At 48.1% G+C, this 26,437-nt stretch overlaps 3 protein-coding genes across 4 annotated transcripts; 2 read left to right on the top strand and 1 right to left on the bottom strand.

Annotated features, from left to right (window-relative positions):
• Positions 1–2,175: 2,175 nt before the first annotated feature.
• Positions 2,176–4,122, top strand: LOC112901278 (protein YABBY 5-like). The gene is made up of 7 exons (XM_025970155.1): positions 2,176–2,298; positions 2,380–2,571; positions 2,659–2,872; positions 3,439–3,487; positions 3,605–3,680; positions 3,830–3,904; positions 3,995–4,122. The coding sequence occupies exons 1-7, from the start codon at positions 2,176–2,178 to the stop codon at positions 4,094–4,096; spliced, it is 831 nt and encodes a 276-aa protein (XP_025825940.1). The 3' UTR covers positions 4,097–4,122.
• A 5,854-nt stretch (positions 4,123–9,976) lies between these two features.
• LOC112899854 (beta-fructofuranosidase 1) lies at positions 9,977–15,558 on the bottom strand. Its single transcript, XM_025968492.1, has 7 exons — positions 14,947–15,558; positions 14,774–14,782; positions 13,681–14,555; positions 11,108–11,269; positions 10,754–10,989; positions 10,521–10,608; positions 9,977–10,391 (listed from the first exon to the last, which is right to left on the bottom strand). The coding sequence occupies exons 1-7, from the start codon at positions 15,365–15,367 to the stop codon at positions 10,188–10,190; spliced, it is 1,995 nt and encodes a 664-aa protein (XP_025824277.1). The 5' UTR covers positions 15,368–15,558; the 3' UTR covers positions 9,977–10,187.
• A 5,441-nt stretch (positions 15,559–20,999) lies between these two features.
• On the top strand, positions 21,000–24,404 carry LOC112898930 (bifunctional adenosine 5'-phosphosulfate phosphorylase/adenylylsulfatase HINT4). Of its 2 annotated transcripts, XR_003229949.1 has the most exons (7): positions 21,000–21,321; positions 21,417–21,463; positions 22,626–22,702; positions 22,831–22,897; positions 23,029–23,106; positions 23,216–24,003; positions 24,106–24,404. XR_003229949.1 is itself a non-coding variant. In XM_025967243.1 (6 exons), the coding sequence occupies exons 1-6, from the start codon at positions 21,187–21,189 to the stop codon at positions 23,316–23,318; spliced, it is 507 nt and encodes a 168-aa protein (XP_025823028.1). In that variant the 5' UTR covers positions 21,000–21,186; the 3' UTR covers positions 23,319–24,404. The 2 variants fall into 2 exon arrangements, 1 of the variants encoding a protein (XP_025823028.1); XM_025967243.1 differs by having other exon boundaries at positions 23,216–24,404.
• Positions 24,405–26,437: the final 2,033 nt, after the last annotated feature.

Genomic DNA, 26,437 nt, shown 5'->3' with positions numbered 1-26,437 from the left:
GTGGCTAGTGTATCTAGCTAGCAGCAATAATGCAGCAACGAAGCACGCTGCGTCCGGGCAGATCGCAGGATTCTCCCGGAAAAAACGTGTCGAGCAGGAAGACTGAATGCGGAAAGGAAAACGTGACGACGAGCTCCTGTCCTGGCGGTCTGTGGAATGATTGATTCTCTCCAGGAAAGAAGTGCGCCCACTACTGGCAGCTCCTGCGAGAGTGAAACAACGCTCCACGCGCTGCAAATACGGCCAAGACGCGGCCGCGCGCGCCTGCCACTCGCGACCGACGGAGCCTGGCCTGTTTCTCTAGCAGGCAACGGCCGGCCGCCGGTCGGTCTGGTGGGATGGCCAGTGCACACAAGCAGACCGGTACATATATATTCCGGCACGGCGGCCGGCGTTGGGGCATGCACCAGAGCACGAGCTAGCCTAGCTAGAGCGGCGAGGAGGGGCCATGCAATGCAACGCGCTGCACATTTCTTGCTGCCGCGCCCGGCGCCCCCCGGCAGGCGACGAAAGTGCACTGGCCGGCGGTCCCGGCGAGCGGCGACTGATCCTAGCTACCTTCCCTCTGGGCTCTGCCGCGCCTGCCTAACCTGCTTTTGTCTCCACTTAGGTCGTTTTTCCGGGGCACAAATTGCGGCAGGGGTTCCTAGCTAGTTACGGGCACCATTCCGTCTCGCCCCAACAGACCTGACCGGCCTCGGCCACAGGGCACGCCGGCGCCACGCCTTGTCATCGGCGCGGCAGGCTCTAGCTAGGCCAGACGTACGTGCTCAATGCTCGTCGCTGTACGTACGTCCAGGGCAAGGATACGGCCGGGCGGGTTACGTTTCTGTATCACCACAGACCACTCGCGTTGGGGCAATCAATTCGGGCGCAGCCGCAGGCCGCCGTGTCTAGCTAGCCCTGCCGATCCTGCTGCTCTTGGCACGCTGCGATCGCATGCCTGCACAGCCACTGGCCGGCCGCCCGGCCCTCAGCCTTGGCAGACGGGCGAGTAGCTCACCTAGCGCGCGCGCGGCGGCACCGAATCGAAACGGAAGGGACCTCAGCTCGCGCGGTGTCAATGGTGGCAGCTCCGCCCTGATAGGACCGCGCCTGCGTGTGAGGGCGCATGAAACAGTGCACGCGCGCGCGCCTGGATTGGAGCTAACATGTCCGAGCTAGATCGTCCACGGCTTGCTCGACGGCGACCGCCTAATCGGTGACGTGGGCAGTTATGCTAATCGGTGGCCGGAAATAGTAGCAGTAGTACCGTGGCGGCACTGTAACAAGGGCACCGAACGAACGTGTCAAAAGTTGCGACGACCGCACCGGGACAGGACCAGACCACATCACGCGCCAGGCCGGTCGCTAACTAGTTGGGGCCGGCGGGGGCGGGCCGGCCCAGTGGCCCACTACTGGCTCTGTCGTCCGCGACCGATCCCCACCACTCATTCCGGCCCTGCCCGCTTTTCAGACAAACAGTCGCTAGCGGCTACTGCTGCCGCCACTGTTCCCACAGCCTAGCAGAGACCAGACCAGACCAGACCAGACCAGCCACAGAGAGAGAGAGAGAGAGAGGACGCCCTCCCTCGGCTTTGCTGCCTGCCCTGCCCTGCCCTGCCCTCGATGCCCTTCCCAATTTTGCCCCTGGCCTGCGCCCATTCACATTCACTCACCGCCCGATGACCCGAAGCAAAGCAGCCTCGCGGCCATTGTCTCTCTCTGCCCCGGTTGCCTCTCTCGGCTCTCATTCAATCAAACGAACCGGGGGCAACAGGCAACAACAGATCCGAGGCTTTCTCGAATCGGGCAGGCCCGTCAATCAAATCCGCCAGGTGACGAGCCGCTCTCGCGTCAAATCCAGCGCCGATCGACCAGCTCGTCACATCGAGATGCCACACCGCATCCAGCGCCCGGGCCAGGGGGGGCCGAGCCGGGCGGGCCGTCCTGCACGCCCCTATATAAAGCCCCCCTCGCCCCATCCCCTCACTCCCGTGCTCATCCGATCCCTCCATCCCACTCGCCACTCGCCAAGGCAGGGCCTTCTGCTCTTCCAAGTCGTAAAATGCCTTGATCTCTCCAGCGCCGGCCACCCCGAGTACCGGACAGCTTGTTGCGCGGCTACCGCACCCACCGGCTGGGAAGAGGAGAGGTCTCTACTGCTCCGTGGAAGCAGCACAAAAGCTTGGCGCGATGATGTCGTCGGTGCCGGTGCCGGAGACGTTCGCCCTGGACCAGCACCTCGCGCCGCAGCAGCCGGCGGAGCAGGAGCAGCTCTGCTACGTGCACTGCAAGTGCTGCGACACCATCCTCGCGGTACATATCGGATTCATGCATGGTTCCGGCCGCTTCCGCGACGAGGAAACTTACCTTCAGTCGTCCACGTACTGCTTGCAGGTGGGCGTGCCGTGCAGCAGCCTGTTTAAGACGGTCACCGTGCGCTGCGGCCACTGCGCCAACCTGCTCTCCGTCAACCTCCGCGGCCTCCTGTTGCCGACGGCGGCGGCCGCCAACAACCAGCTCCCCTTCGGCGGCGGCGGCGGCCAGCAGCAGGCTCTCCTCTCCCCAACCTCCCCGCACGGCCTGCTTGTACGCACCGTAACTTCGCAAATGCTTGCTGGCTGCTGCGCCCTTCTTCTTCACCGTATCGTTGATGCGTGATCGATCTTCCTGCAGGACGAGATGACGATGCCGCTCCAAGCGCCGAGCCTGCCGAGTGCTGAACCGGCGAGCGCCTGCATGAGCACCCTCACCAGCATGAACAACAGCTGCGGCGGCGGCAACAACGCGTCGTCGGTCATGTCCATGGCGGCGCCGCCGCCGCCGCCGGTGAAACCTGCACCGCAGGAGCCGCAGCAGCTGCCCAAGAGCGTGGCGTCGGGTAACAAACGTGAGTGCCAGATCGTCAGTTCTCCCATTTCCCTCTTCATCGTTTGAGTGCAATAGAAGGTAGTAGCGAGCTATAGTCAAGAGAGGAGCTCCAGTGGCTGTGTGGGCTGCACACAGTTCTTGTGAGCACGCATTCAGGGATGCAGCTTAGCTTGATCCTCTTGTCTCTTGAGATTTTGACCAGTCGTTTCCCCCCCTCTTTTTCTTAAAGGCTATTATCTTTTAGAGGTCAAGGGTAAATAGTTCGCACGTCAGTTAAATAGTGGCTTCTGTATGTGCGATTCTTTACACAGTACGTTCACGGAGACTCTTCCCAAACCCCAACTTTAAAATTAAATACGAACAGTATGAAAAAAATAGAGCAGAACAAAGTGTTGAAATGTGCAAGTGCAAAACACACCGGAGATCCAACAGTGATCTTTAGGGCCGATAACAAAAACATGTGCAGAACATTGTTGGCCAAGTCGCCCCTGTTGCATGACACTATTTGATGTAGTTTCTCTATCTTTGCAACAAAAAAAAAGTTCTTTTATTTAACTCGACTTGTTGTGTGTTTTTTTTCTGCAGCTGCAGAGAAGCGGCAGAGAGTTCCTTCCGCGTACAACCGATTCATCAAGTGAGTTTATTCGTTGGTTTCACTATACAAGACTATAAGTTTGTTTTCCCTTTAGCGTGCAGTTATAGCAAATTGACAGTCTTGCTAATACCCATGCGCTATTTTGTCCATCTATAGAGATGAGATCCAGCGCATCAAGGCCAGCAATCCGGACATCACCCACAGGGAGGCTTTCAGCGCAGCTGCCAAGAATGTAAATCGCTCCTCTCTTTCTCAAGCGCATGAGATCTTCCAAGTTCATACTCATAGTCCATATTTATAGTGTATGATATATACCGTTCAAAAAAAATAGTGTATGATATGTTGGCTAAATTCAATTTCCCTCTCTCGTCTATGCATCAGTGGGCCCATTTCCCACACATCCATTTCGGTCTCATGCCGGATCAGGGCATGAAGAAGACCTCTATCCAAAGTCAGGTAAGATCCTACGAAGACCAAACCCTGATCATGTACTACTGTGTAGTCGAAACCTCAAGCATGCTTTTAATTTCTTGCTGCGGTTTGTAGGAGGGAGGTGAATGCATGCTTTTCAAGGATGGTCTCTACGTCACCGCCGCCGCTGCCGCTGCAGCTGCAGCAGCATCTACCATGGGCATTGCTCCGTTTTGACCTTCACCGGCTGGAAATGATCTACCATTGTGCTTCAGCTTCATATGCTAGGCTTCCGCGGTTCCGCCTCGGTCCCTCAATATCCCGCTGCTGGCAGCTAGTTAAGTACTAGCTCTGATGTTTCCTCCAGAGGATCTCGAAATGTATCTCGATCAGTAACCGTATCTATGTGTTGTACTCTTTTTCTCCACCTAATTCTGCTTCAGGTCCATTTCTTTTTTCAATATCTGTAACATGAGGTTGCCGTGCGTATGTTGCCTCTTATATACAATATGGAGATAATTCTAGCTGGATATTTGTCCGAACATCTTCGACTTTAGCTTTTCCTAATCTTCACCTCTACTCCCTCGGTCACAAAAACATATGTAGTCTTGTTTTGCCAAAAAATACAACTTGGCAAGCTTTAAGAAACAATAATAATGGCTACCAATATCTTTCTGAAACATTAAAATGAAAACACAAAAAATCATAGATATGTATTTGTCAAGAAAAATGTTTTTGCAATATTAGAATTTAATGGTGGCATATAATTATACTACTAAAGTATTGTTGCTGAAAGTCGTGTTTCAAGACCTTTTTTATGTCATGTTGTAGTAAATTTTTCATTATTTCCATTGTATCATTTTTGTCACCGATATGTATGCAGCATGGTAGCTGCCTTTGATATTTACACCGAAATTACATGTTCTAAAAATTGTCTATTGCCCTGGATGGCAGGAGATATTTTAACATTATAGTAGCTAATGTAACCTTCACTGAAATGAGACAACATGTTTTTAGTTTTGATTATCATTACAGTATTCTTATGCATGGCATCAAAACGTACCCTTTCTGTTGATAGCTTTATTAAAGTGAAATATATCAGTTGATGCATGACAGGTGACTTACATCCATATAGCCCTTGAGACACATGCAATACCTTGAGGGCCAAATTTATCACCGCAAAAGGTGACATATAATAAGTCGACCAGGAGAATCAGTCGTATGCCCACCTCTTCGTCTCCTGTTCGAACACTTAGACAAGTTTGGTGGCACATCCAATCGGCGTTCAGTAAGCCGTGCCCCCTCCCGTCAATGGCTGTTCTATCCAGGATTGGTGGCGTTCTCTCCACATCTTCCATCACGGCAAGAAGAAGAAATGATTCAACTCCCTCTTCACCCTTGTCACCTGGTAAATTTGGAAAGAGCGGAATGCCCGGCCCGCGTCTTCTGTGACGGTGCAACCTCGGTGACCGACTTGATTTCCAGGATCAAGTGCCAAGGGGAGTTGTGGATCCAAGCCTGCGCTTCTAATCTAGGTTGCTTAGTTCACGAGTAATCTTAGTGTCTGTCTGTAAGGGTTGTCTCGGTGGGCAGGGCCTGTGATCCTGACTCCCAGCAGCACATGCCACGGCATAGTGCGTTGATTTTGTAAATGTTTTTTATCCTATAATAATGCAATGATACGAAGTTCTCTTGTGTATTTGATAAAAAAATAAATCGAGGATGGTGCTAATAAACATGCCGTTAATTCAGCACGCATACCCGGCCAGCGTCCCCAAAGCCATCAATCCATCTACATCTACTACTGGCGAACCGCCGGGACGAGTCCCTATCCCCCGAAAAAGTACGTGCATACTTCCCCACGACGACAAGAAGACGGTGCTCCACGCATGCATACAACGGCGGCGCCACGCGGGGTGCAGTGCGGTGCGGGCGCGGCGTAGGAGCGAGCACCAAGCAAAGCGCATCTCGTTGCGCGTGCACGGCAGGCGCGCGGCCGGGGGGGCAGGGTCGCAGGGCAGCCTCTCTACAGCGTGCCGCGCTAGCCGACGATCAGAACTGCGGCCACGCAGGCGCGGACGAGGCAGGCGGCAGAGCACTGGCAGGCTGCGGCTGGCCGGCTGCCAAAGCCTGTGCGCGGCGCAGCAGCAGGCAGAAGGAGTCAGTCAAGCGCGCCGGCCGGCCGGCCGCGTGAGGTGACAGTTTGGGGAGCCGAGCGCAACCAGGCAACCAGGCCACTAGGCGAGCATGGCATTGGCATGGCTAGCCAGCGGCTGCCGCTGCTGCTGTGTGGTGCTGCCCCTGGCGCAATTATGAGGGAGGCTAGCGATCGAGCCGATGTGATGGATCCCTTTTGCGTTGCGCATCTACAGGGATATAACGGTGCGACCATCCCCATATGTCTACACCTAGGCTTCGCCATAGCTGCACTGCTGCGACCTTAACCCTAGCTAGCGCCTCTCCCCTCCTGGGCCTGCGCTCTCTTTCCCCCTCTGTCGCGTGCTGTTCCTCTGATCCTCCTCTTCTCACCTGTCCACTCGCCACCGGCCGGCCGCCCGTCGCCCTCCCAGAGAGTACTCCGGCCGCCTACCCCTGTTACATGCATGGAACGGATCCAGCGATGATCGATCGACGCTGCACCGGTTTGATGTGATCGTGGTTGCGTTCCCCTCCTCATGGCTCAATGATTGCTGCTTCCCGGATGCCATGTTGCGAGCACAGTTCGCGCGGCAGCCTCGGAACCGTCATGTCGATGCTGTCCCAGCCGTGTAGACGATACGACGCGCGTTCCACTGTTTCGGTGGAATCGGCAGGTGATTTGGCGCTTCCGCGCGATGACCCCGTGACGAGCCTTGTCAAGAAAATAAGTGTCTGCTGGCTATGATCTATACTGATTTATCATATATGTATCCTCTCGCTTATCCAAGGACCAAGGCCCAAGGCTGCTGCCACTGTGCACGCGGCGGATAATGGAAACAACATTGGAAGCTCAGGCTAGGCACTAGGCACTAGGCAGTAATATGCTGCTTTATTTGAGGATGGTTTCGTAGAGCATCCTGATAAGGTCATGGAATCGATATGACAGATTAGATTGGTCAGCGTGGCATGTCAATGCAGCTGGCTAGCTCGCATACCATTGTAAGTCAACTCTAGTCTGTTAAAAGGTTGTTAATATTTACAATCTGGTCGTTTTGGTATAATTTTTTATATGCACCTAAATATATACACTATGTCTAGATCCGTAAAAAAAATTATATATTTAAATTTACCAAAACAATCTACAAAAGAAGTATTACATATTCTTCGACATCAGAACATCATGAGCATATCCACCGAGCGCTTGCAAATTCGATCCATACCAAAACTGCCAGACGATCAAAACCAGAGCAACTACCACCAAGGGTTTATTGGACAGAGATGGAACTTTTAAAGTTTTCTTTTGAGATAGGCACTTATCTCCCCTGATCTTGATCATAAGGCTTTTAAAGACCCACTATACATTCGTCCATCCCAAAGAAAAGATCTACGAAAACTGCTGGAGAAAGCATGGGCGAGGTGCTTGCTCCAAGCCTAATCTAGGTATGCTCAATTGCCACCATTTTTTGATGCCACAATACTTACAACTAGCAAGCTGCCCCGTGCAAATAGCGCGTGTACCTAATCTTTTCCCAAATTTTTAGATTTTTTTACGTAAAATATTGAATGCAAATAGTTTTGTTTAGCTGTTCCTTTGTAATTATTTTTTTCCTCATGGTCGTGGTCTAGACACGGGTGCAATCTTTTTTTTTCTTGTTATATTTTGTAGTGTATTTTTGTATAATATTTTAGAAGAAAAATGGATGCTTTATACATCTTTTGGGTATTTACTGAAAGTAACTAAATATTATATATTTTATTTTAAAATGAATATTATTTTTTTTAAAAAAAATACTTGCGACATACAATTTCTCTTGAGTGTTCTAGTTACCGTGCATGATAAATAAATTATTTCTAGATTTGTAAGAGAAGATTTAGGTAAGTGGTTCAATATATATATACCACCAAAATTATACTATACTTTCTTTTCATCATCCTTCGATCACCCTTTGATATCACCCCGTAATACATGCTCTCATATTATCTTAGGTATAGCTATCTCTATTATGCTCCAAAAATCTTTGCCCGCTATACTATGGTAATCGAAGATTCATCACCGATAGTGCACGTCATTACTTTTGAACACTACCCGTGGCTTGCTATGGACGGGCTTGCATGTCAAATATTGATTTTCAAGTTGCAGTGTTCTAAATCTCGCATCATCTCCACAGTGGTTGTATCATCTATCATTTCTTCTCTTCTAATTTTTTTAGCTCTTGACCATCAACAAATGACAATTCTACATAAGCAAAATATCACCATCTCCGTTTTTCTTGTTGTCGCTAGTGTTGATCACCATGCTTTGATAATAACGACAATGCAATTCATGTTAGAGTAATCATCAACTTGGTGATTAGGCTAAGATTGTGTTGTGGCTATGACATGGTTGCACCATGGTGCAATCATTGCTATGCCCCTAATTTTGTTACCCTAGTTACCTATGGATTTTCTATGTTTAGAGGCTCTCTTCTGCTCATCATTTTTCAAATCAAAATCACTTCTTAGCAACTTTTCTATGTTCTAACTGTGTAGAGTATGCTACTATTTGGTTAAGTTTCTTCATGGCTAACTCATCGATTTTCTCCTTTTTCGATTAATATGGTAATTTCTAGACCTTCTCAGCGAACGTGATGGCTTCTTTTAACACTTTGTTCAAAATTCATATACAAACTAACTACTAATTCTATTAATTTTAATTCTATATTTAGCTATTTGCTAACTTTATTTGACATGAAATGTTTGTGAACTTGTAGTCCTATTTTTAACTCAAATTTGGATTTTTAATATTTGCATTTGACCATACTATATATCTATTTAGCTATTTTCCTTTCTAACTTGCTTATTAATTATTGTATAAATCAACTGTTTATTTTTTCTGTATTTTAATTCTTGCATTTATCTATTTATTAATCATATTTTATATGGACTCTTTGGTCAATTGCTAATTTTCTTAAATTAATTTCGAATATAGATATTTTGCTAGTAGTAATTTTTTTGCCAAGTCCTAATGCTAATTTTCTTATCTTTATAATCTCAAATTTAACTATTATTAATTGTATTCAACATTGACTCTAAGTCCTAATTTTATTATTTTTTATTTTGAATTTAGCTATTTACTAACTAATCTTATTTGGTATGGACTCTTTGGTCATGTCCTATTTTTTCTTAATTTTTTATTTTTATAATCCTAAATTTACCTATTTACTAATTGTATTCGACATGAACTCCTTGATTAGGTCCTAATTTTCTTATTTCTCTAAATCCAAATTTAGCTATTTAATAATAGTATTCGGCATGGACTCTTTGGTAATGTCCTAATTTTTTTAATTTTTTAAATCCGAAAATAGCTATTTATTAATCGTATTTGATATGGTCTCTTGAGTTAATTTTGACCGTTAGATTTTCATAAAATTCAATGGTGTAAACTCTTCTCTTTTTTAGATTAACCTATGAATTTCTAGATTCTCTTGGTGAACGTAGTGACAACACTCCCTTATTAATATAATATAATAGATCCCTTCATTAATACTGTATGAAACATGAGTGAGAGCTAGAGAGAGAGCTAGAGAGCCGTTATTTAAAAAAAAAACATCGTCATGGACTGTTAAAGAAACTCTGCAAAATAACGTCACCATCACAGCTCACACCACGGACACAAAAACCCGTAGGCACGCGTTTCTTTCCTTTATACTCCTCCCTCCCTCCTGTAGAAAACACAAAAGGAAGCATTCAACTGCGCCGTCACGGCCTGTTAGGGAATTGGTCGCCGCATGGGCCGAGTAACTATCTGTATCTTGGGCTTTTTCTACTTGGACAAGCTAGTTATTTATATTCAGCCCGAAAAAAGGTTACCAAGTAACCCCTCCAGTTGGAAGAAATCTCAATTTTACACCAGGGCCATAACATTTTTATTTCGTGGAGATTTTTTTTCTCGTGAGGAGATGGCCTGTGAAGATTATTAGTCTACGCACTAGTAAAAAGGAGAAAAAAAGAATGTTACACATGTTGATGCGCATTATTCATGCAACAAATGAAACATTGTTGCCCCCAAAAATTACACCCTGTCTCTTCCCTCTTCATCAATTTGTTGCTTGGGTAATAGTTCCAGAGGAAGAGCAAGAAAAGCCGAACAATTAAGCAATCCCTACTCTACAAACCAGTTCATACAGGCACTGCCGGCCTGCCACCCTGCTCATAGAGAACTCGCCGAGTATGGCCGGATGTAGGCGGAGTTCAGCTGCCAGACCTTGACGGATTTTGCAGTAACATGAGCATTCGTGGCATTGTTGAAGAGGAACACGCGGGCGGCTTCGTAGATGGCTCTTGTTGGGTACACGCGCGACGTGATGCAGGTGCGTCCGCCTTGCGCAAAGCTCTCCACGATGGAGTGATCGACCTGCGCGAACGGAAGCGGCGACACGCGATGTGAGCAACGAGTGAGGAACATACACCGGGCACATGGATAGGCTAGCTGCTGGTCATTGACTTATTAGACACTGCAGAGTGCAGACAGCCAGACACCTACCAGTATCCTTACTGACAGCTTCTCCCCGTGGAGCACGGGGACCGAGCTTCCGTAGACTCTCTTCACCAGATCGTTCGCCCTTGATGCCCTAGAAGATTAAACAGAGAAGATTTTATTTACAAAGATTATATTTAATTATTGATTAGTCAACTTGCGCCGCGGCGAGAAGGTTCAAAGTCAGGCGCGGATCGGAGTGTCTAGCAGCTCACAGGTGCCCACTGTAGATGACGTACCTGAGCTCGTCCTGGCAGAAGAAGGTCTTGAGGCTGCCGTCGGTGCCCTTGGCCAGGTAGAAGTAGACGGCGGTCTGCTCCGACAGGTCGTCGTCGGCGAGCACGAGCAGGCCGAACGGGCCGAGAAGGCCCCGCCCCGCCGCGCCGGCGCTGGTGCTGCAGTTGAATCCCACGTCGGCCTCCGTCACGCCCTCCACGGCCGCCGCGTCCACCTCGAACACGGCCTCAATGTCCAGCTGCGACAATGCACAGTACACGATCAGCTAGAGAAGAGAACGATCAAGACGGCAATGGCGTGAGCTCTCGCTCGCTGCTCTATATATGCAGCGTCACGGTCGGGCTCGTGGCGTTCACCTGCGTCGCCTTGCCGACGTCGAGGGGCACGATGGAGCCGCGGTCCAGCGCGACGCCGTCGAAGCTCTTGCCGCTCATCCGGAGGTTCTCCACCTCCACAACCGGCCACTGGAGCAGGTTGCTGCCGGTCTTCGTGTCCAGGAGGACCGTCCTCGGGATTGACTGCACGTGCATGGCGTGGAGGGAAAAAAAGTTAAGAAAGAGGAACGTGCATGGTAATTAGCAAGAAGCCGAGTCATCCTTTTCGTGTGCATGCAATGCATGCATAATCTACACGATCATCATGGCTCAAATAAAAGTACAGCCCGAGAAATGAGTTGGTGAACTGCAAACGTGATGACCAGTGACCAACTCCCGGAGTTGATGGTTGAATGAAAACAAACAAAAACGGGAAAGCTATACTCTACTCGAGCATTTCCTTTGCTTCTCACGCTCGAATTTTATTTCCTGTCCTTCTATCACCAATCCGAAATTTTCTCCTCCTCTTGCCTTCTTCTCCATCTCTAGTGAGCTCTACGGCGAGATTTAGGGTTCGGGGTTAGGGTTAGGGTTCATGAGTTGGAGGTTAGGGTTCTGACGAGCTTCTCCATTGCCAACATTAGAGGAACACCGGGGTGGTAGGCCGGTCCGACGGTGGTGGCAGACACGGGGGCGGTGGGGCTAGGCGGCGGGGTAGTGGTGGACATCCGGTGGGCGGGGTTGGGGCAGGGGCGACAATGACAACAATGGTGGTGGCGGGAGGCGGCGGCAGGACCAGGACAGAAGAGTAAGAAGACCATGCCTGGCGGTAGCTGGAGGTTGAAAATGATGATGGTTTATTGGATCTTCATCCAACGGTGCAAAAAAGATCGAGTGTACAGCTGCTAAAAAATGCTCGGGCATAGCATAGACAGCCCAACAAAAATTATTTAGATTTATTGATTCCATTTTTTCAGGAGACATATGGCAGATCTTTTTTCCAGGCAGATTTGTTCAATTATTTTAGTTCAATTATGTTCATGTTGCGGCCGCCAGCCTGGCAAGACAGTGCCTCTTGAACGAACTTGAACCAGTTCTGGAGACAGCGCCCAAATAATTTAAGCTCGGCGTGCAGAGGCTAATATGCCCTCCACGTCTTCAATTGTGTGCTAAGCCACTCAAAACAAATATACAAACATCACATATACTGAATTACTGATAATGAAGATTTACTTTAAAAGATATTGATAATGACGACGACAGCTCTGTGACCGACCTTCACAGACTAGTCGTATATCATTATATCCACATGCCTACTTAATGGGAAGAAGCAACTATTTGAAAATCCAGTTTGAAAAATGGGAGCTCTCAAGAACTCAATTCTTCTCAAGTCCCTTTTAGCGTTAAAAAATGCTCAAAATCCAAGCAGGCGTGCACGCCATTAGACAAATACGACTCGTACTCCTGCATCCTCATTGGAGGCTTTGACTCCAAGCCCTGCTGCTACTGCTACGCTGGACGAGACGTGGCAGCAAGCTAATCCTGCCAAGCCTGCCTCTGTCAGCCAATCAGGAAGCAGGTCGACACGGCCGGCAGCCCGGCACACACCAGGAAATATTTCCCGATTCGCTTACGGCATCGCCGCCCCCTCGTGTTCTCGCGTGCCCATTGGGCTCCAGGAAATCTTCGTTGGGCCCTCATTTTGTCTGGGGGCGGTTGCTTGCTGGAGAGAGGGATTAAACAAGTCGGATCGTGCCGCTCGTTTCGGATAAAATGGCCGTGGGCCCGGGCCCGCGCAAAGCGTTGCGCTTGGACCGCGGCGCTCCTCTCGCTTTCCCTCTGGAACGGTTAGCTGTTGGACAGGATCGATCACAGGAAAGCTGCGTGCCTCACGTGGCGGAGACAATTGGTAACAGGGTGGTGCAACGGAGAGGGAGGGGCAGTACAGTACAGGTGTGTGATCGACAGAGCACAAGTATGTCTGTGTCACTGTGTGTAACTTTCAGCTCCGTTTAATTTGGTCGGTGATACGGTGTACTGTAATGTGACAAGTAGTACAAGCTACAGGGTCCTAGGCTTGCGTCATGGCCGGATCAAGCGAGACTCTTCTGAGATGTTCTCTCCGCAAGCCTCTATATGGGGTTTCCAAGTTTATCGGATCTTTTCTTTCTTTTTCTCGACGATCCAAACATAGGAAGAAATGTAGGAATGAAACTCTAGAGGTATATCCAGAAAGCTTAGCGATGCCGCAACAAACCAAAATTAACTGGAAGTTTTCAAAATTCGAAACTTTGTGATTCATCTTACTGGGATCTTTTAACGTAGTCTAACCTGTATAACGCGTTTCCAGGAAGGGGGGAAAGAAGAAAAAGTCCACGATCCTATCAATGTCTCGTTTAATCCGATGTCAGAATTGATTAGTAGAGCTGTCATTATACGTTAACCCTAGTATACTATTGCCCATCACAGACCAGCCTAAACAGAGTCACGTTACGTGACACCATCACCCATCGTAATAAGCCAGCCCAAATGTAATCATCAGGTTATTATCTGATTTTAAAATCGCTAGCTGGAGGAAAAAAAAGGTTATCTGAGGAGCAAATGCTGCTACGTACCTGCACGGACGCCCATCCCTTGAGGATGTCTGCGCGCTCGCTGTCGGTCTCGCCGACCCACCCCCACAGCACCCGCCGCCGGAGCACGGGGTCGTAGAAGGTCTTGGACGCGTAGAACTTGCCGTAGTCGTAGCGGAGCCCAACCCCGACGTCGTTCGCCGCGTCGTCGGGGGTCCAGGCGTCGGCGCCGGCGTCGTAGGTGCCGATGGCGTAGTAGTCGTGCTTGTCGTCGTCGAGGCTGGCCTTCACCACGTGCTTCACCCCGGGCCCCGGCGGGACGGAGGTCTCCAGCCCGTTCTCCTCGCCGCCAGCGGCGGCGGCCACCGGGTAGAAGTCCACGCACTCCCACATGCCGGTGCCCGGCACGACGCGCATCAGCGCCGGCGCCGGGTCGTACCGCACGAAGTCTTCCGTCCGGTACACCAGCGCCAGCCCGGCGTGGCTCCGGTCCTTGGACCCGATGGCGACGCGCCACGCCGTGTCGTTGGGGACACGCCACGCCGTCGTCGGGTCGCGGAAGTCCTTGAGCCCGATGCCCGGCGGCGGCACCAGGATGGGGTTGGAGTCCGACTTGACCCACTCGCGCAGCAGCGGGTCCGACGGGTCGGCCGGCTCCGCGAGGTTCTGCACCTGCACCGACTCCGTCGTGGAGCCCGTGTAGAGCATGACGATCCGGCCGTCCGGGAGCTTGGTCGCGGACCCGGACCAGACGCCGTTGGCGTCGTACCAGTGGTCCGGCACCATGGCGAGCGGCAGGTGCAGCCAGTGGACGAGGTCGCGCGACACGGCGTGGCCCCAGGTGATGTTGCCCCACACCGCGGAGTCCGGGTTCCATTGGTAGAAGAGGTGGTACCAGCCCTTGTGATACAGCGGGCCTGCACAAGGGTAGCCCGGTGGCGCGTGAAGAAATGTCACGTTTATTTCACGACATCAATACGCGAAAGGTAGCAGCCGATGGGATCGCCAACAATGCCATACGATTATTAGCTCGGGCATTAATGAGACCCTTGGAATGCTACGAACCACAGATGCAGGAAAGCATCTCGATCGAGTTCACATGTGATCGATGATCGATCAGGGCCAACAAACTTACCATTAGGATCTGGCGAAGCCGGCCGGTCGAGGAAGATGAGCAGGGCAGATCGGGGCAGCGCCATGTGCACGAGGCGTCCGTGACACGAACACGAAACCAAGTTAGCGCCAGATCGAGAGAAAAAGGAAACGATCGCATCGAGATCAGCTAGGACGGCGACGGGCGGGCCTAACCGTTCATCCAGTTCTTGGGGGGCTGGAAATGGAACGCCGTGCGCTGCCACGCCAGCATCGCGTTGGTCCAGGCGTAGTCCCGGAGCGCGCCGCCGGCGCCAAGGAGCGGGGCCGTCGACTTCTCCGACACGCCCTCCGCCGCGCCGCGGGAGGCGGCCACCTCCACGACGCGCCCCGCGGCGGCGGCGGCGACGCCCCCCTGCCCGTCGTCGGCGTGCTGCGACGCGAGGATCGCGACCGCGGCGAGGACGAGCAGGAGCGCCGCGGAGACGACGGCGGGGAGGACGGTCGACGACGACGGGCGCTTCTGCCAGCCGCCGCCGCCGCCGGGGGCAGCACGCCGAGGGGCGGTCTCCGGGAGCAGCGACGCGCGCGCGTCGTCCCCGTCCATCATCGTCGGGTCAGCAACGGGCGCGATCATGGCGGCCTCCGGGAAGCACCAGGCTTAATTTCCTGCTAATATCGTCTAGGGTTCAGCTAATGGTAGAGGAGATCGATCGAGGCATGCGCTCGATGGCACGACGACGCCTTATGTCGTGGCTGCCGTGGGCATGTTCATACCACGGAAGGGGAGTATGAACGGGAGAGAGGTGAACGTTGAGCAACCGAGCGCGAGCGAGCAGTATTTATAGCCGACCAGCCTTATTTGGAAGGACAGATTGTTTGGAAGCCAAGCGCGGCTACCGGACGAATCGGGCAAGAAAAAAGAAACCGCGAGACCCTCTCGTGTTGGGACGCAGCGGAAACGGGTTCTGTGGGGGATGCCATTGGCCAACCGAGCGGATAGGAGGATGAGTCAGAAGACCACGCCCCGATTCATGTGGGTCATACAATCAGCAGAGCATTGTATAGAAAATTTGAATACCCTTATAGGAGTAGTTGCGAATTCAATACTTAGCGCCCAAAGTCTACGTCAAGAGAGACTTTCACTCGGAGGTACCACAAAATTACGGTAAATAGAAATGCACCAGAGCCGAGACCAACATTTTGCCAAAAAAACATTTGGTATATAAAAATTGGTGCAAAAATTAATAAGCGTGTGGCAAAAAAACGATAATCAGGACAACATGATAAGTTCAAGGTTGTGGACGGTTTTGTAAGACTCGTCTGATAAGTTCTAATTTCCATTGTGCATGCGGAGCCATATGAGAAATACTCGAAGGTGAGAACCTAATTATTCTGCTCCGAAGGTATATGAAAAATCCATTCTACACGTGCTTGTAGCTACCCATACGTGTATCTCATGATGTAGGACGTATCTGACCCAACAAAAAGTATATACACGAAATATGTGATCATACTACAACATCTATGATGGTATATACGTCGGGTATACTTTTTGTACGTGGACATACGTCGGGTCTGACACATACTAATTTTTATATACTAATACTAAGGTATAATTATAATATATTTAAAAAAGGGGTGCTTTTGAATTTTTTTGTATATATCCTTTTGAAGTATATTAGAATTAGTATATGGACATACTCAAAGTGATAAATAAGTATGTAAATATACGCACAGTGGTATACTGATAGTGAGAGTAGCTATACGCGAGTTTTATCTACACTCGCTTGTAACTACTCTCACTATCAGTATACCACCATGCGTATGTCCACGTACTTACTTATCACTTTAAGTATGTTTATATACTAATTCTAAGATACTTCAAAGGGATATGTACGAAGAATTTCAAAAGCATCTCTATTTTTTAAATATATCATGATTATACATTAGTACTAGTATATAAAAATAAGTATATCTATATACTCCATATATGTTCACATACTTAAAGTATATACCATCAAACATGGTCCAGTATGATTACATACATCTCGTACATACCTTTCGTTGGGTCAGATACGGCCTACATCATGAGATACACATGTAGGAGTAGCTACAAGCGCGTGTAGAATGGATTTTTTCTATCAGTATACCACTATGCGTATGTTCGCACTCATTTATCACTTTGAGTATGTTTATATACTAATTCTAAGATACTTCAAAAGAATATATAAAAAATTTTCCAAAGCATCCCTATTTTTAAAATATATTATAATAATACCTTAGTATTAGTATATAAGAATTAGTATGTCCACATATTGTATGTATGGTCACATACCCAACGTATATATCATTATAGATGTTCTAGCATTATCACATGCTTCACAATACATGCTCTTTGTTGGGTCAAATACATCCTACGTCATGAGATACATATGTGGGAGTAGCTATACGTAGAATAGATTTATATATATATATATATATATATATATATATATATATATATATATATATATATATATAATCCAGGGTATCACCTGTAGTGGGAACATAAGCCATTTCCGTTACTCATAAGAATACGTTTTTAAGCTAACACAAGTAGCAAGTGATGATCACTAGGATTTTCCTGGAAAAGAAAAAGGTCACCCGGGTAGTAAGACGGGTGAGCAACAAGCAGGATAGCAGATGCAACCAAGGAGTCCAAATAACCATCCTCGTATAATAATGACCATTTATTGAACGACCTTACAATTACTGGAGTTGGTTAACCAAAACAGTCGAATGCATCAGTTTATTAAAAGTCCCACAGCTTGCGGTCACTTGCTATCTTGGTGACTTAGGCTATTCACAATGGGAGTTTCATAGGATGTTTCATGGGATTAATTAGCCTGCCACATCAGCAATTTGGATGACATGGTACATCATTTAAGAAGTAAGAGTTTCATGGAGTTTCATGAGGATGAAACTATGTTAACCCATTTCCAAGAACTTGGAAACCGTGTGAAACCTCCATTGAGAGTGTTTTATTTCATCTTCACACAATTGAGTAAATCCTATTGGTTATTTATTTGCAGCATTTAAGTAGTATGTTGGCATATGAAATAGTGAGATGAAACTCTCTACCGAGAGAGGGTGTTTCATCCTTCTACAAAGTTGACGTGGTATTTTTGGAAACATGGACATGAAACCTCCATTGTGATTAACCTTAGGTCCATTCGGATGGAGGGGAATACTCGTGTCTTCAATAACACGGAGAAGACGATTGATAGGCTCGTTGAGGAAATCAAGGACGCGAGGTTGTGGTGTCGGGCGGGTGCAAAATACCTGACCGCCTTAGCTGTGAACCCGAGTAGTGAGTAATCATTTTCTGTTTCTTTTTCTTAGTTGGGAGCTTTCCGATGCTCTGTCTTTTTAGAATCTTTCTAAGTAGGTTTGTCATGTAAACTGTTTTTTTTCCTTATTAATACATACCGGAATCTTTCCGGATCTTTCGAAAAAAAATCCCACAACTCCACCTGTCCGCGTAAACTTTCAACAAGGTGTTTGAAGTTTTTAGATTCAGTTATTTTTCCAAGCTAAAGGGGAATTTTCATCTAGACTGCAAAAGGTAAAAATTCTTGAACATCAACTCATAATTATAGATTTTCATTTTGTTTGCATTTGATCTTTCAGCTTATGAATTTAACCATTTATGACAAATTTTCCAACAGCCAAATTATTGAAAATTTTAAGCGGACAGGCCACAATAATTCATACGCAAATTAAGTGCGCCACCCTTAACAACATTTGTGTTAAGACGAGAAACAAGCTTAACTGCTGCTGCTATGCAAGGATAAAGCTACATCGAACTATGAGGTATATCTGCCTATGTGATTAGACAGCGGCAAAATAACTTCAAATGCCACTTTTGAATCTGAGGCTTTTGCTCAGAGACATTGAGAAGTAGATCTTTTCTACTAGACACTCCAAAATCCTGTCCTCCAACAAATATCCACATATAGGATTTAAGAGTGTCCTGGGGCAAATAATTAGATAGATGTAAACTGTCAACCCTGTCAATTTCTCGCCATGCACGCTTACCGTGTGTTCACTGCTTTCATTTATTGATTTTGTAGCTCTACAATTCCACATGTTGCGCACGATGAGATAGATGCAATTAAAATAGAAGCTGTGTGTGGCAACTGATAAGCAACCGAAAACGATCGATTGCGGCATTATTTGAATAAAAAATGGCCCATTATTTTCTGAAGACTGGCCATTGGAGTGTCTTCTGAAGGGTTATTTTCGCGATATTATTTTTTTTCCTACAGATCTTCCGGGCCTGAAAAGTTAAAATATTATCTCTCTGTTCAATAAAAAATACTACTAGTTGTGCCCTTCAGCTGGCGAGCACGCATGCTGCTCACATCGTGCTTCCTACCATCGAGTTTGTGCTTCACTCCAAAGCAAAAGCTCGAGAGAAGTTGCTGTACGTACGTATACGGTTGTGCCTGTGCTTATTGACCAGCAGTATACCTATTAATTTGCTGATAATATAATTTAAACGGGCACTTGTGTGTCAGAGCTGGCGTAGAAACTTGCAGACGAATATTCAGCCCTCCTGCGGCCATGGGATTTCTTTTTTAGGAAATTTTTGCGAGCTGGCTGGAGAATTCAGCGTTGCGGATCAAGAGATGGAGCTGCGGATCGGAGGAGGTGACTAACTGGAACAAGCAACTGCCAAATCAGCCGGTGGATCCAGTGGATGGATATACACGAGATCCGGATCATCTGCCGCGCGTGATCGATCGATCAAGCCGCGCCCGGATCGGCCCAGCTGGACAACCAAATGATTAGCAGGTACTGCGGCCAGGTGTGTACTTCGATTCGTGCGACGTGGAGCGCTTCCCGTCCAAGCGCGCTGGAGACCAGCAGGGAATTCAATACGTCGACAGGGACACGACTCGTGGTGGGTGGATGATGATCTGTGCAGTTAAGTAGAGTACCCGATCGGCCGAGGCGTGGGCCGCCGGCCGGCCTCCTCCGATCCGGCGCCGGCGACGAAGACCCTGCCGGTGTGGCCGGTGGCCGGTGGCCGGTGGCGACCAAGAAGGAGACGATAAATAATTCCTCCGATCGTTTGACAAATGCTGGGATATGGCGTGCCGATTCAGAAATCGACCGGAGAAGGTTCGTGCGCCGACGAAGAGATGTTACGTACGGAGCAGACATGTTGATTTGCATGTGCTCGAGAAGCTTTCGTCCACGATTAAACGATGCGTACTTACGTGCCAAGGTCGCCTCTGAAGTTTCTGCACAGATGTGTTTTTACCATCGCAAGAATTCAAACATCGTGGTTGCCTTGCCCCCAAACCATGCAATTGATACATCATCTACATTCCAACATGAATTACGCAAGAAAATCCCCGTGGAACATGCGCGAACAGACAAGCTTGGAATTAACCGTGGCTAGTCCGAGTCTCGTCGTCGTGCCACCCGATCCCCCCATCAGCCTCTGACGACGACGACGACGACTTGTGGACATCTGTAGCTAGCTAGCTGCTGGTCAAGCCTGCAGGTCATGCTTCGCACGGGGCAGAAAAGGCAACAAGGTCGTAGGCATGTCCCAAGTCCACGGATAGGCACCGGACGCACAATAGAAAAATTAGACAAAACGACCTTGATCCTTCGTGGCAGCGTGGGCAACCGTGACACGAAAAGTTCCCGAGCCAAGCAATGAGGTAATCCGTTTCTGCCGTGCACATCTCCGGTCTGCCTGGTGTCGATGCCTCCATGTGGTTGATCCGTGTGGACCGACAAGTAGCCGTGTACGGACCCAACACATTCCGCCCGACGTTCAAACCTGCCGGTCTCGTCAAGTCCTTGATGATTCGTGGCTCACGGTTGCTGAAAACTCCCGCGGCATGGAACCGTACCTTGTTACGGCTAAGTTTCTTGGCGTGTCAAGTGTCGTTACGAGGTAATCCTGCGCAATCCTTGCAAACACAAGTGGGATTTGAATTTGCCACCTCCTACGCCATGGTAGGAAGCTTCTTATCTTCATCCTGGACATTTCTCTATTCATCAGCGTTCAACAACAGCTGTATTTTTACGCTGTTGGTCAGTACTTTATTTATACTACCACAGGATATAAACCATGTTTTTTTAAAAAAAAAATCAACGCCAATCCTCTAAAAAAAGAGCTGCAACCCTACTAAGTGAGCCCAACCCAGCAGCACTCAGTGGACCTAAGCCCATATAACTCCCGTGCCCAGCTTCTTTTCCTGGGCCATGGAATCACACTGCTAAACCAAAACCAAGGCTTCAGCTCCGACGACCGACACGTCGCCGGCGGCATCTCGGACCCCTGAGCCGGCCGCCGCGTCCCGGAGCAGTGCTGCTGAATCGGTCAAGTCCACCCCGCGTCGGGCGGCGTCCCACTCCCACCTAACCTCGGATCAGCCCGCGGGAGGCGCCATGAGGCAGACCTTCTGCTTCGGGGGCAGCCGCGTGGCGAGGAGGATGTCGGAGCGGGCGCCCATGGCCGACGGGTGCGTGTTCTGCGACATCGCCCGCCGCGCCCCCACCTCCACCACTGCCCTTCTCTATTCCGTTCCGTACCACTGCCCCCATCACCACCGCGGATCTAGTGCTGCTTTGGCTGCTGAAAATGTAAACCCTCTTTTGTTGTTTCCCCCTGTGCGCAGGATGACAGGGTCGTCGCGTTCCGGGACATCAACCCGTCGGCGTTCAGGTATTTGCTTAGAGTGCGTTCGTTTGGACAGCGCCCTGTTGCTAGGATTGGTCTAGATGTCGCGTTATGAGTCGTTGGACGAACTAGGGCTCGGGTTCATATCGTCGAACACCTGGCAAGCACCACAGGCAATGCGTTTTAGGTTGAATTGGCCATCTTTTACGAAGTAGGGAAAGGTGGAAGTATTCGATTGGAGCTTATTTTTTTATGTGCTAACCTGCTATGTTCTCTCTGTGTATCCACTTGAATTGATTGCCTTAAGCTTGTAGCTTGGTCTCTTGTTGTCTAGTATTACTGTGTCTCCTGAACTTATTCGGGTGCTGGCCTCTAGGCACCTACCTCCACTGTAGATTATGTCTTCGATGTTTTCGTTCACGTTCACAGCTATGCATGAAAAAAATGATATTGTTCCTTATTTCTTATATCAGCTGGCAATAATTCGCCATATATACTAATCTCATGTCCGTAGTTATATGAGTTTAAGGATCCTCTCGAACAATTAGTGCTCTTTTGGAGAGCTAGCAGTGTGGAGGTGCCTATACACAAGTTCCTGTTCATTTATATGAACTTCTGAGTGTACACGAGCAGAAGCATCACATTTTCTCGCAAGAAGTCAGGAAAGGAATTTTTGCACAAGACATTATCATACATTTTTTACTACCTTATTGAGATCAACATACAGTATATTGTTATAATTAGGTATTTTGGTTTGTGATTGTTGATTTACAATGGAATAACTATAATTTGTGAGAAGAAACATTGATGTGTGGTTAGTCACACCATTGTGTACATGATGCAAAATTGCAAAGCTAACACAAGACACTGACCTGTTCCTGCATTTGGTGCTGGCTTTTCTTTGATAAGATTTAGATATGCTAGAGCCAAATGGAATTCAGGCCTCCTATTCATTGCTAGAAGTTTTGGATTCATTATTGCTTTCTGTACTCTATAGTACCTTATTTTTGCTTTTTTTACCCTCTTTTATTTTTCTTTTCTTTTGTTCGTGTTGAGTTTCATCTCTAGCCTCTCCCGACTTGCTTCCAACTATGAAGCATTTTATTGTTGTTGGTATATTATTTTTCTGAGAGCTTGTACTTGGAGACGCCCAATTATTTGCTTGAAGATTTATTTTATTATGTAATATTCTGTGCCATGTTTTCAGGCACTTTCTTGTCATACCCAAGGATCATATACCAACTGTAAATAGCCTCCGCCGAACCAAAGATGATCACCAGTTAGGTGTGTATTCTTTGACTTTCATCATATGACTGGCTTGCTACTGCATTTCACTATGCATTATAAATTTATAATGCAACTCAGACTTGGTGAGGTGTGAGCTGCAGTATAATTTTTTATTGTCATTTCAGTCAGCCACATGGTGAAGGTGGGGAAAGACTTGCTCAATCAAGATGCTCCCAATTCTGAGGAACACAGGTATTACCATGAGGAACATATCTTCTCCAAAGCTGTTTCGTATACAGGCAACCATTATAATATTGCTTATATCTCAAGATACTTATTTATACATTATTCCTCAGCTCTCTTGTATGCGTCCTGCATTGTAGGTTTGGGTTTCATCAGCCACCATTTAATAGTGTTGATCACCTTCATCTTCATTGCCTGGCACTGCCATTTATGCCCAGGTAATCGATTTCAGAGGTTAATGCTTTCCTTTTTCTGGAATAGTGGGACTGATAGTTTGAACCAGACCTTTAACTCGCTTAAAATTATTTGCATCACTTCATATTACAGTTGGAGGCAAGTAAAATATACCCCTCTGGGACCTTTAGGGGGTTTTATTGAAGCTGAAAAGCTATTGGAAAGAATAAAACCAGAAGCAGAAGTGTACAGTTAGCATCCATACTTTAACTCCTGCTTATTTTGACTACTTTGTACCTCTTCTTTCTTATTCATATACTATAGCACATGATGTGTTCGTTTACACTATTTCCTTCGTTTCTAATCCTGTATTCTCATTTGTATGTGCTGTGTATTGTGGCCATTGTTTGAACTTCTGGAAACTCAAAAGACTAGATCTGGTATTGTAGAACTGAATGATCCTAACCACTCTATAGGTTTAACCGAGCTTTCATTTTGTGGTTATGTGTTGAAATTTGAATAAGTTGCCGATCAACACAATAATATGCATGGGAAGTTACTCGCAATTTTATTCATAACCTATCCCTTGTGCTTTGAGAATGTAAGTTTCAGTCAAACAGATACTAGTAAGTAAGCCATATGAATATGTGGGAAAAACAGTTCCTTGGTAGAACTTACTTGTTAAGTCAGGAAGTTAGGTATCGGGATGAACAATGTGATAAAAAAAACTCGAAACAGACCTGCTATGAGCATGCGACTGCAATGGTGTTCACTGAAGGTCTCATTGGTGAGCTTGCATCAGGCCGGTATACTTGCGATTGCATCAGAGGCTGGTATAGGGAGTTTCCTTTTAGGCCTGACAGCCTCTTGCATAACAAACAGGGAAGACTTACCTTTGGATTTGGCTCTTGGCATGGTTCAGAGTCATCACGGTTAGGCAGGTTGCTACTATCATATGTTTGCTTCCAGTTAGCTTTCATTGTTATCATATGATTGTTCCCAGTTACCTATCACTGTTTCATTTAATCTTGGACCTCTTAAAGAAATGCAGCTTCTGCCTTCTGGGACTTTGGTCCCCAGCTGGATGCATTATTGGAAGTGCCACAGCATAGAGACCTTCTGGTGATGGGCACGTAAACCTGCACTCCTGCAACAATGCTTGGGAACACCAGTAGTTGTTTGCTCCCTTTTAACATCGCTTTTTATTGCATAATTGCCATCTTCCCTCTGTTGATGCTCCAGTGTCTGCGGCTACCTGCTACAGGTCTGTTGCCTGGCTGCCCGTTGTGTTGTTGTTGCATGAATGCCGTATGATTACTACTGCTTATGATAATGTCTACTATACTACTACCAATCATCTTGTATGGAAAATCGTAAAACTCGTGCCCCAGTTCTCATAAGGTATTTTTTTCCCCTGAAAAAAAAATAATGTGGCCGCCTGTACCAGCTTCCACCACCAACAGGCAAGCAGGAAACCAGGTGATGATGATACTTTGTATCCTAAAGTGATTGATAGAACAAACGGGTTATCGCTATATGATTGCAATTGCAAGCAACCAAATACTAATGATGGGGTAGCCGATGCTTTGTTCGAAGCGTGTGATTTAGCAGATTTTGCTTTTGTCGCAACCCGCAAGTCTGAGTGATCAACAGCACATAGTGCTCCAGAAAATACTCAGATTTTTCAACCACCCCTATTGCTGAGTGCGTGTTCAGGTTTCTTATCACAGAAAGGCTATCTATAGGCTATAGCAGGTTTCAAGTCCCAGGAGCCAAATCCTGATGCAATCTAACGATGGCGTTCTGCGCTTCTGCTCCACTTATGTGCACACGTTCAATTGCATTCGCATTCGCTCGCTTCCGTGCACTGCCCGCAAAGTCGGAGAGTCTTTGAAGTGACTGTCACGTCTCTTTTCTTTTGGCTTCACCATTTTCGTTAGGTGGTCATGTTCGAAGGCCCATCCTAATGGGTTCCTGCTGGGAGGATTTATGCAGCATTTCAAGTTGTATATGCACCAGTATGGCTGAAGTCGCTTGCATTCCTGAGCAATTGGACATGTTCTTTTCTGCGGGGTTCTCCGCTGCCTGTGCGTTCGCGGCTGTGGACACGGTCACGGACCGGAGGAGCAGCACCAGACTCTAGCTTTGCCTCGGCACGGCAGGACGGCAGGTTGCCAGGGTCCCATGGCCTCGGCCATACGGCAGTGCCCAGCTGTCCACAGCTGTTCTCCTCCGGGCAGCGTAACGACCCCGTGGGGGCAATGCATCGGCGGATGAGCAGACGCTCCCGCGCCGCGGGTCCAGATCACCAGATGTCCTTCGCCGCCTTCCTTTTCCGTGCGCCGCCGTGGATCGAGCCCTACCGGCCGCCGTATGCGAGTCCGTGTCGCGGTGGCATGGGAATCCGAGACAGGGGACGACGCGACGGAGGAGGAAGGTGACATCGCCCTCGCTGTCTCTGCGTCTGCTTCTCAAGCTTTGGCCGCTGCTGTCACCTGCCTATTGGGTGCTACGGCGCCGAGCATCAACAACACCCCCCCCCCCCTACCCCCCACCCCATTGCACGAATGGGCGTCGTGGTCTGGATTTGGCGTTTTGCATGATGAATGGCATTTGAAATTCGAATTCCTATCTTATGGAGAGATTTCAGTAGGTGATAACAAAGCATTTTTGCTTACACACCTTTTTATGGAGGAGCAATGGCTCCTCATTAACCTCTCATCTCGACATCTCCTATCGTTTACGTTACGAGGACGTCCGTATCCGTACCTCTCGCATCGCGTATTTCAATTGGGAATGCGCACACCGCTACAGCCGACGAAAGCAGGACGACGGTGCCTGAACAAGCGCAAAGGCATTCCTGATAAGTGATACGATCCTGCATGTACGCCTTCACTCATCACGACATTAAAAAAACACACAAAAACCTGGAGCTAAATTTTGGTTGGAGCACCGCACTGGCTCCAGCTCACTGTGCTCATAATAAAGCTGCCACGATGGCGCCTAATAATTCGATGGAGACACTACTACCCGGCGAAAGATCAATCGAACTGATCCACTTCGGTGGGGTCACCCTTGAGGTCCTTTCGGCTCTTTGCATAGGAGTATGGTCTGTAGTACTTGTACTACGATAAGGATGAGACGGGAAAAGCAAGCAATGTACGGTGCTAGCTTGATTTGATCAGTGCCATCAACAGTCGGATCCAGCACCTAAACACCGGGAATCACTAGCATGCATTTGGGGTCCCCTGTAATTTTGCAGGACGCCTTTAGTTTGATGTAACAGCTCTGTCCTAGTCTCCTAACTGCTTCAAACTGCCCAAGCGTCCTTGTCAGTAGGTAAAGAACTACAGTAAACATCCCCTCTTTCTCAAA

The sequence above is a fragment of the Panicum hallii genome, chromosome 7 (assembly GCF_002211085.1).
Source record: "Panicum hallii strain FIL2 chromosome 7, PHallii_v3.1, whole genome shotgun sequence".
Taxonomy (NCBI): domain Eukaryota; kingdom Viridiplantae; phylum Streptophyta; class Magnoliopsida; order Poales; family Poaceae; genus Panicum; species Panicum hallii.
Note: the sequence above shows the minus strand (reverse complement) of the source record. Positions and strands in the feature narration are given on the sequence as shown.

What these genes read in the sequence shown, in the direction of transcription:
- LOC112901278 (XM_025970155.1), top strand. Translation starts at nt 2,176, where the DNA reads ATGATGTCGTCGGTGCCGGTGCCGGAGACGTTCGCCCTGGACCAGCAC. An exon ending in CGTGGCGTCGGGTAACAAAC is followed by an intron (nt 2,873 to 3,438) that starts GTGAGTGCCAGA and finishes TTTTTTCTGCAG; the next exon opens with CTGCAGAGAAGCGGCAGAGA. An exon ending in TCAGCGCAGCTGCCAAGAAT is followed by an intron (nt 3,681 to 3,829) that starts GTAAATCGCTCC and finishes TCTATGCATCAG; the next exon opens with TGGGCCCATTTCCCACACAT.
- LOC112899854 (XM_025968492.1), bottom strand. Translation starts at nt 15,367, where the DNA reads ATGATCGCGCCCGTTGCTGACCCGACGATGATGGACGGGGACGACGCG. An exon ending in TTCTGCCAGGACGAGCTCAG is followed by an intron (nt 10,609 to 10,753) that starts GTACGTCATCTA and finishes TTAATCTTCTAG; the next exon opens with GGCATCAAGGGCGAACGATC. An exon ending in AGCTGTCAGTAAGGATACTG is followed by an intron (nt 10,392 to 10,520) that starts GTAGGTGTCTGG and finishes CCGTTCGCGCAG; the next exon opens with GTCGATCACTCCATCGTGGA.
- LOC112898930 (XM_025967243.1), top strand. Translation starts at nt 21,187, where the DNA reads ATGAGGCAGACCTTCTGCTTCGGGGGCAGCCGCGTGGCGAGGAGGATG. An exon ending in CCACTGCCCTTCTCTATTCC is followed by an intron (nt 21,322 to 21,416) that starts GTTCCGTACCAC and finishes CCCTGTGCGCAG; the next exon opens with GATGACAGGGTCGTCGCGTT. An exon ending in CCCAATTCTGAGGAACACAG is followed by an intron (nt 22,898 to 23,028) that starts GTATTACCATGA and finishes CCTGCATTGTAG; the next exon opens with GTTTGGGTTTCATCAGCCAC.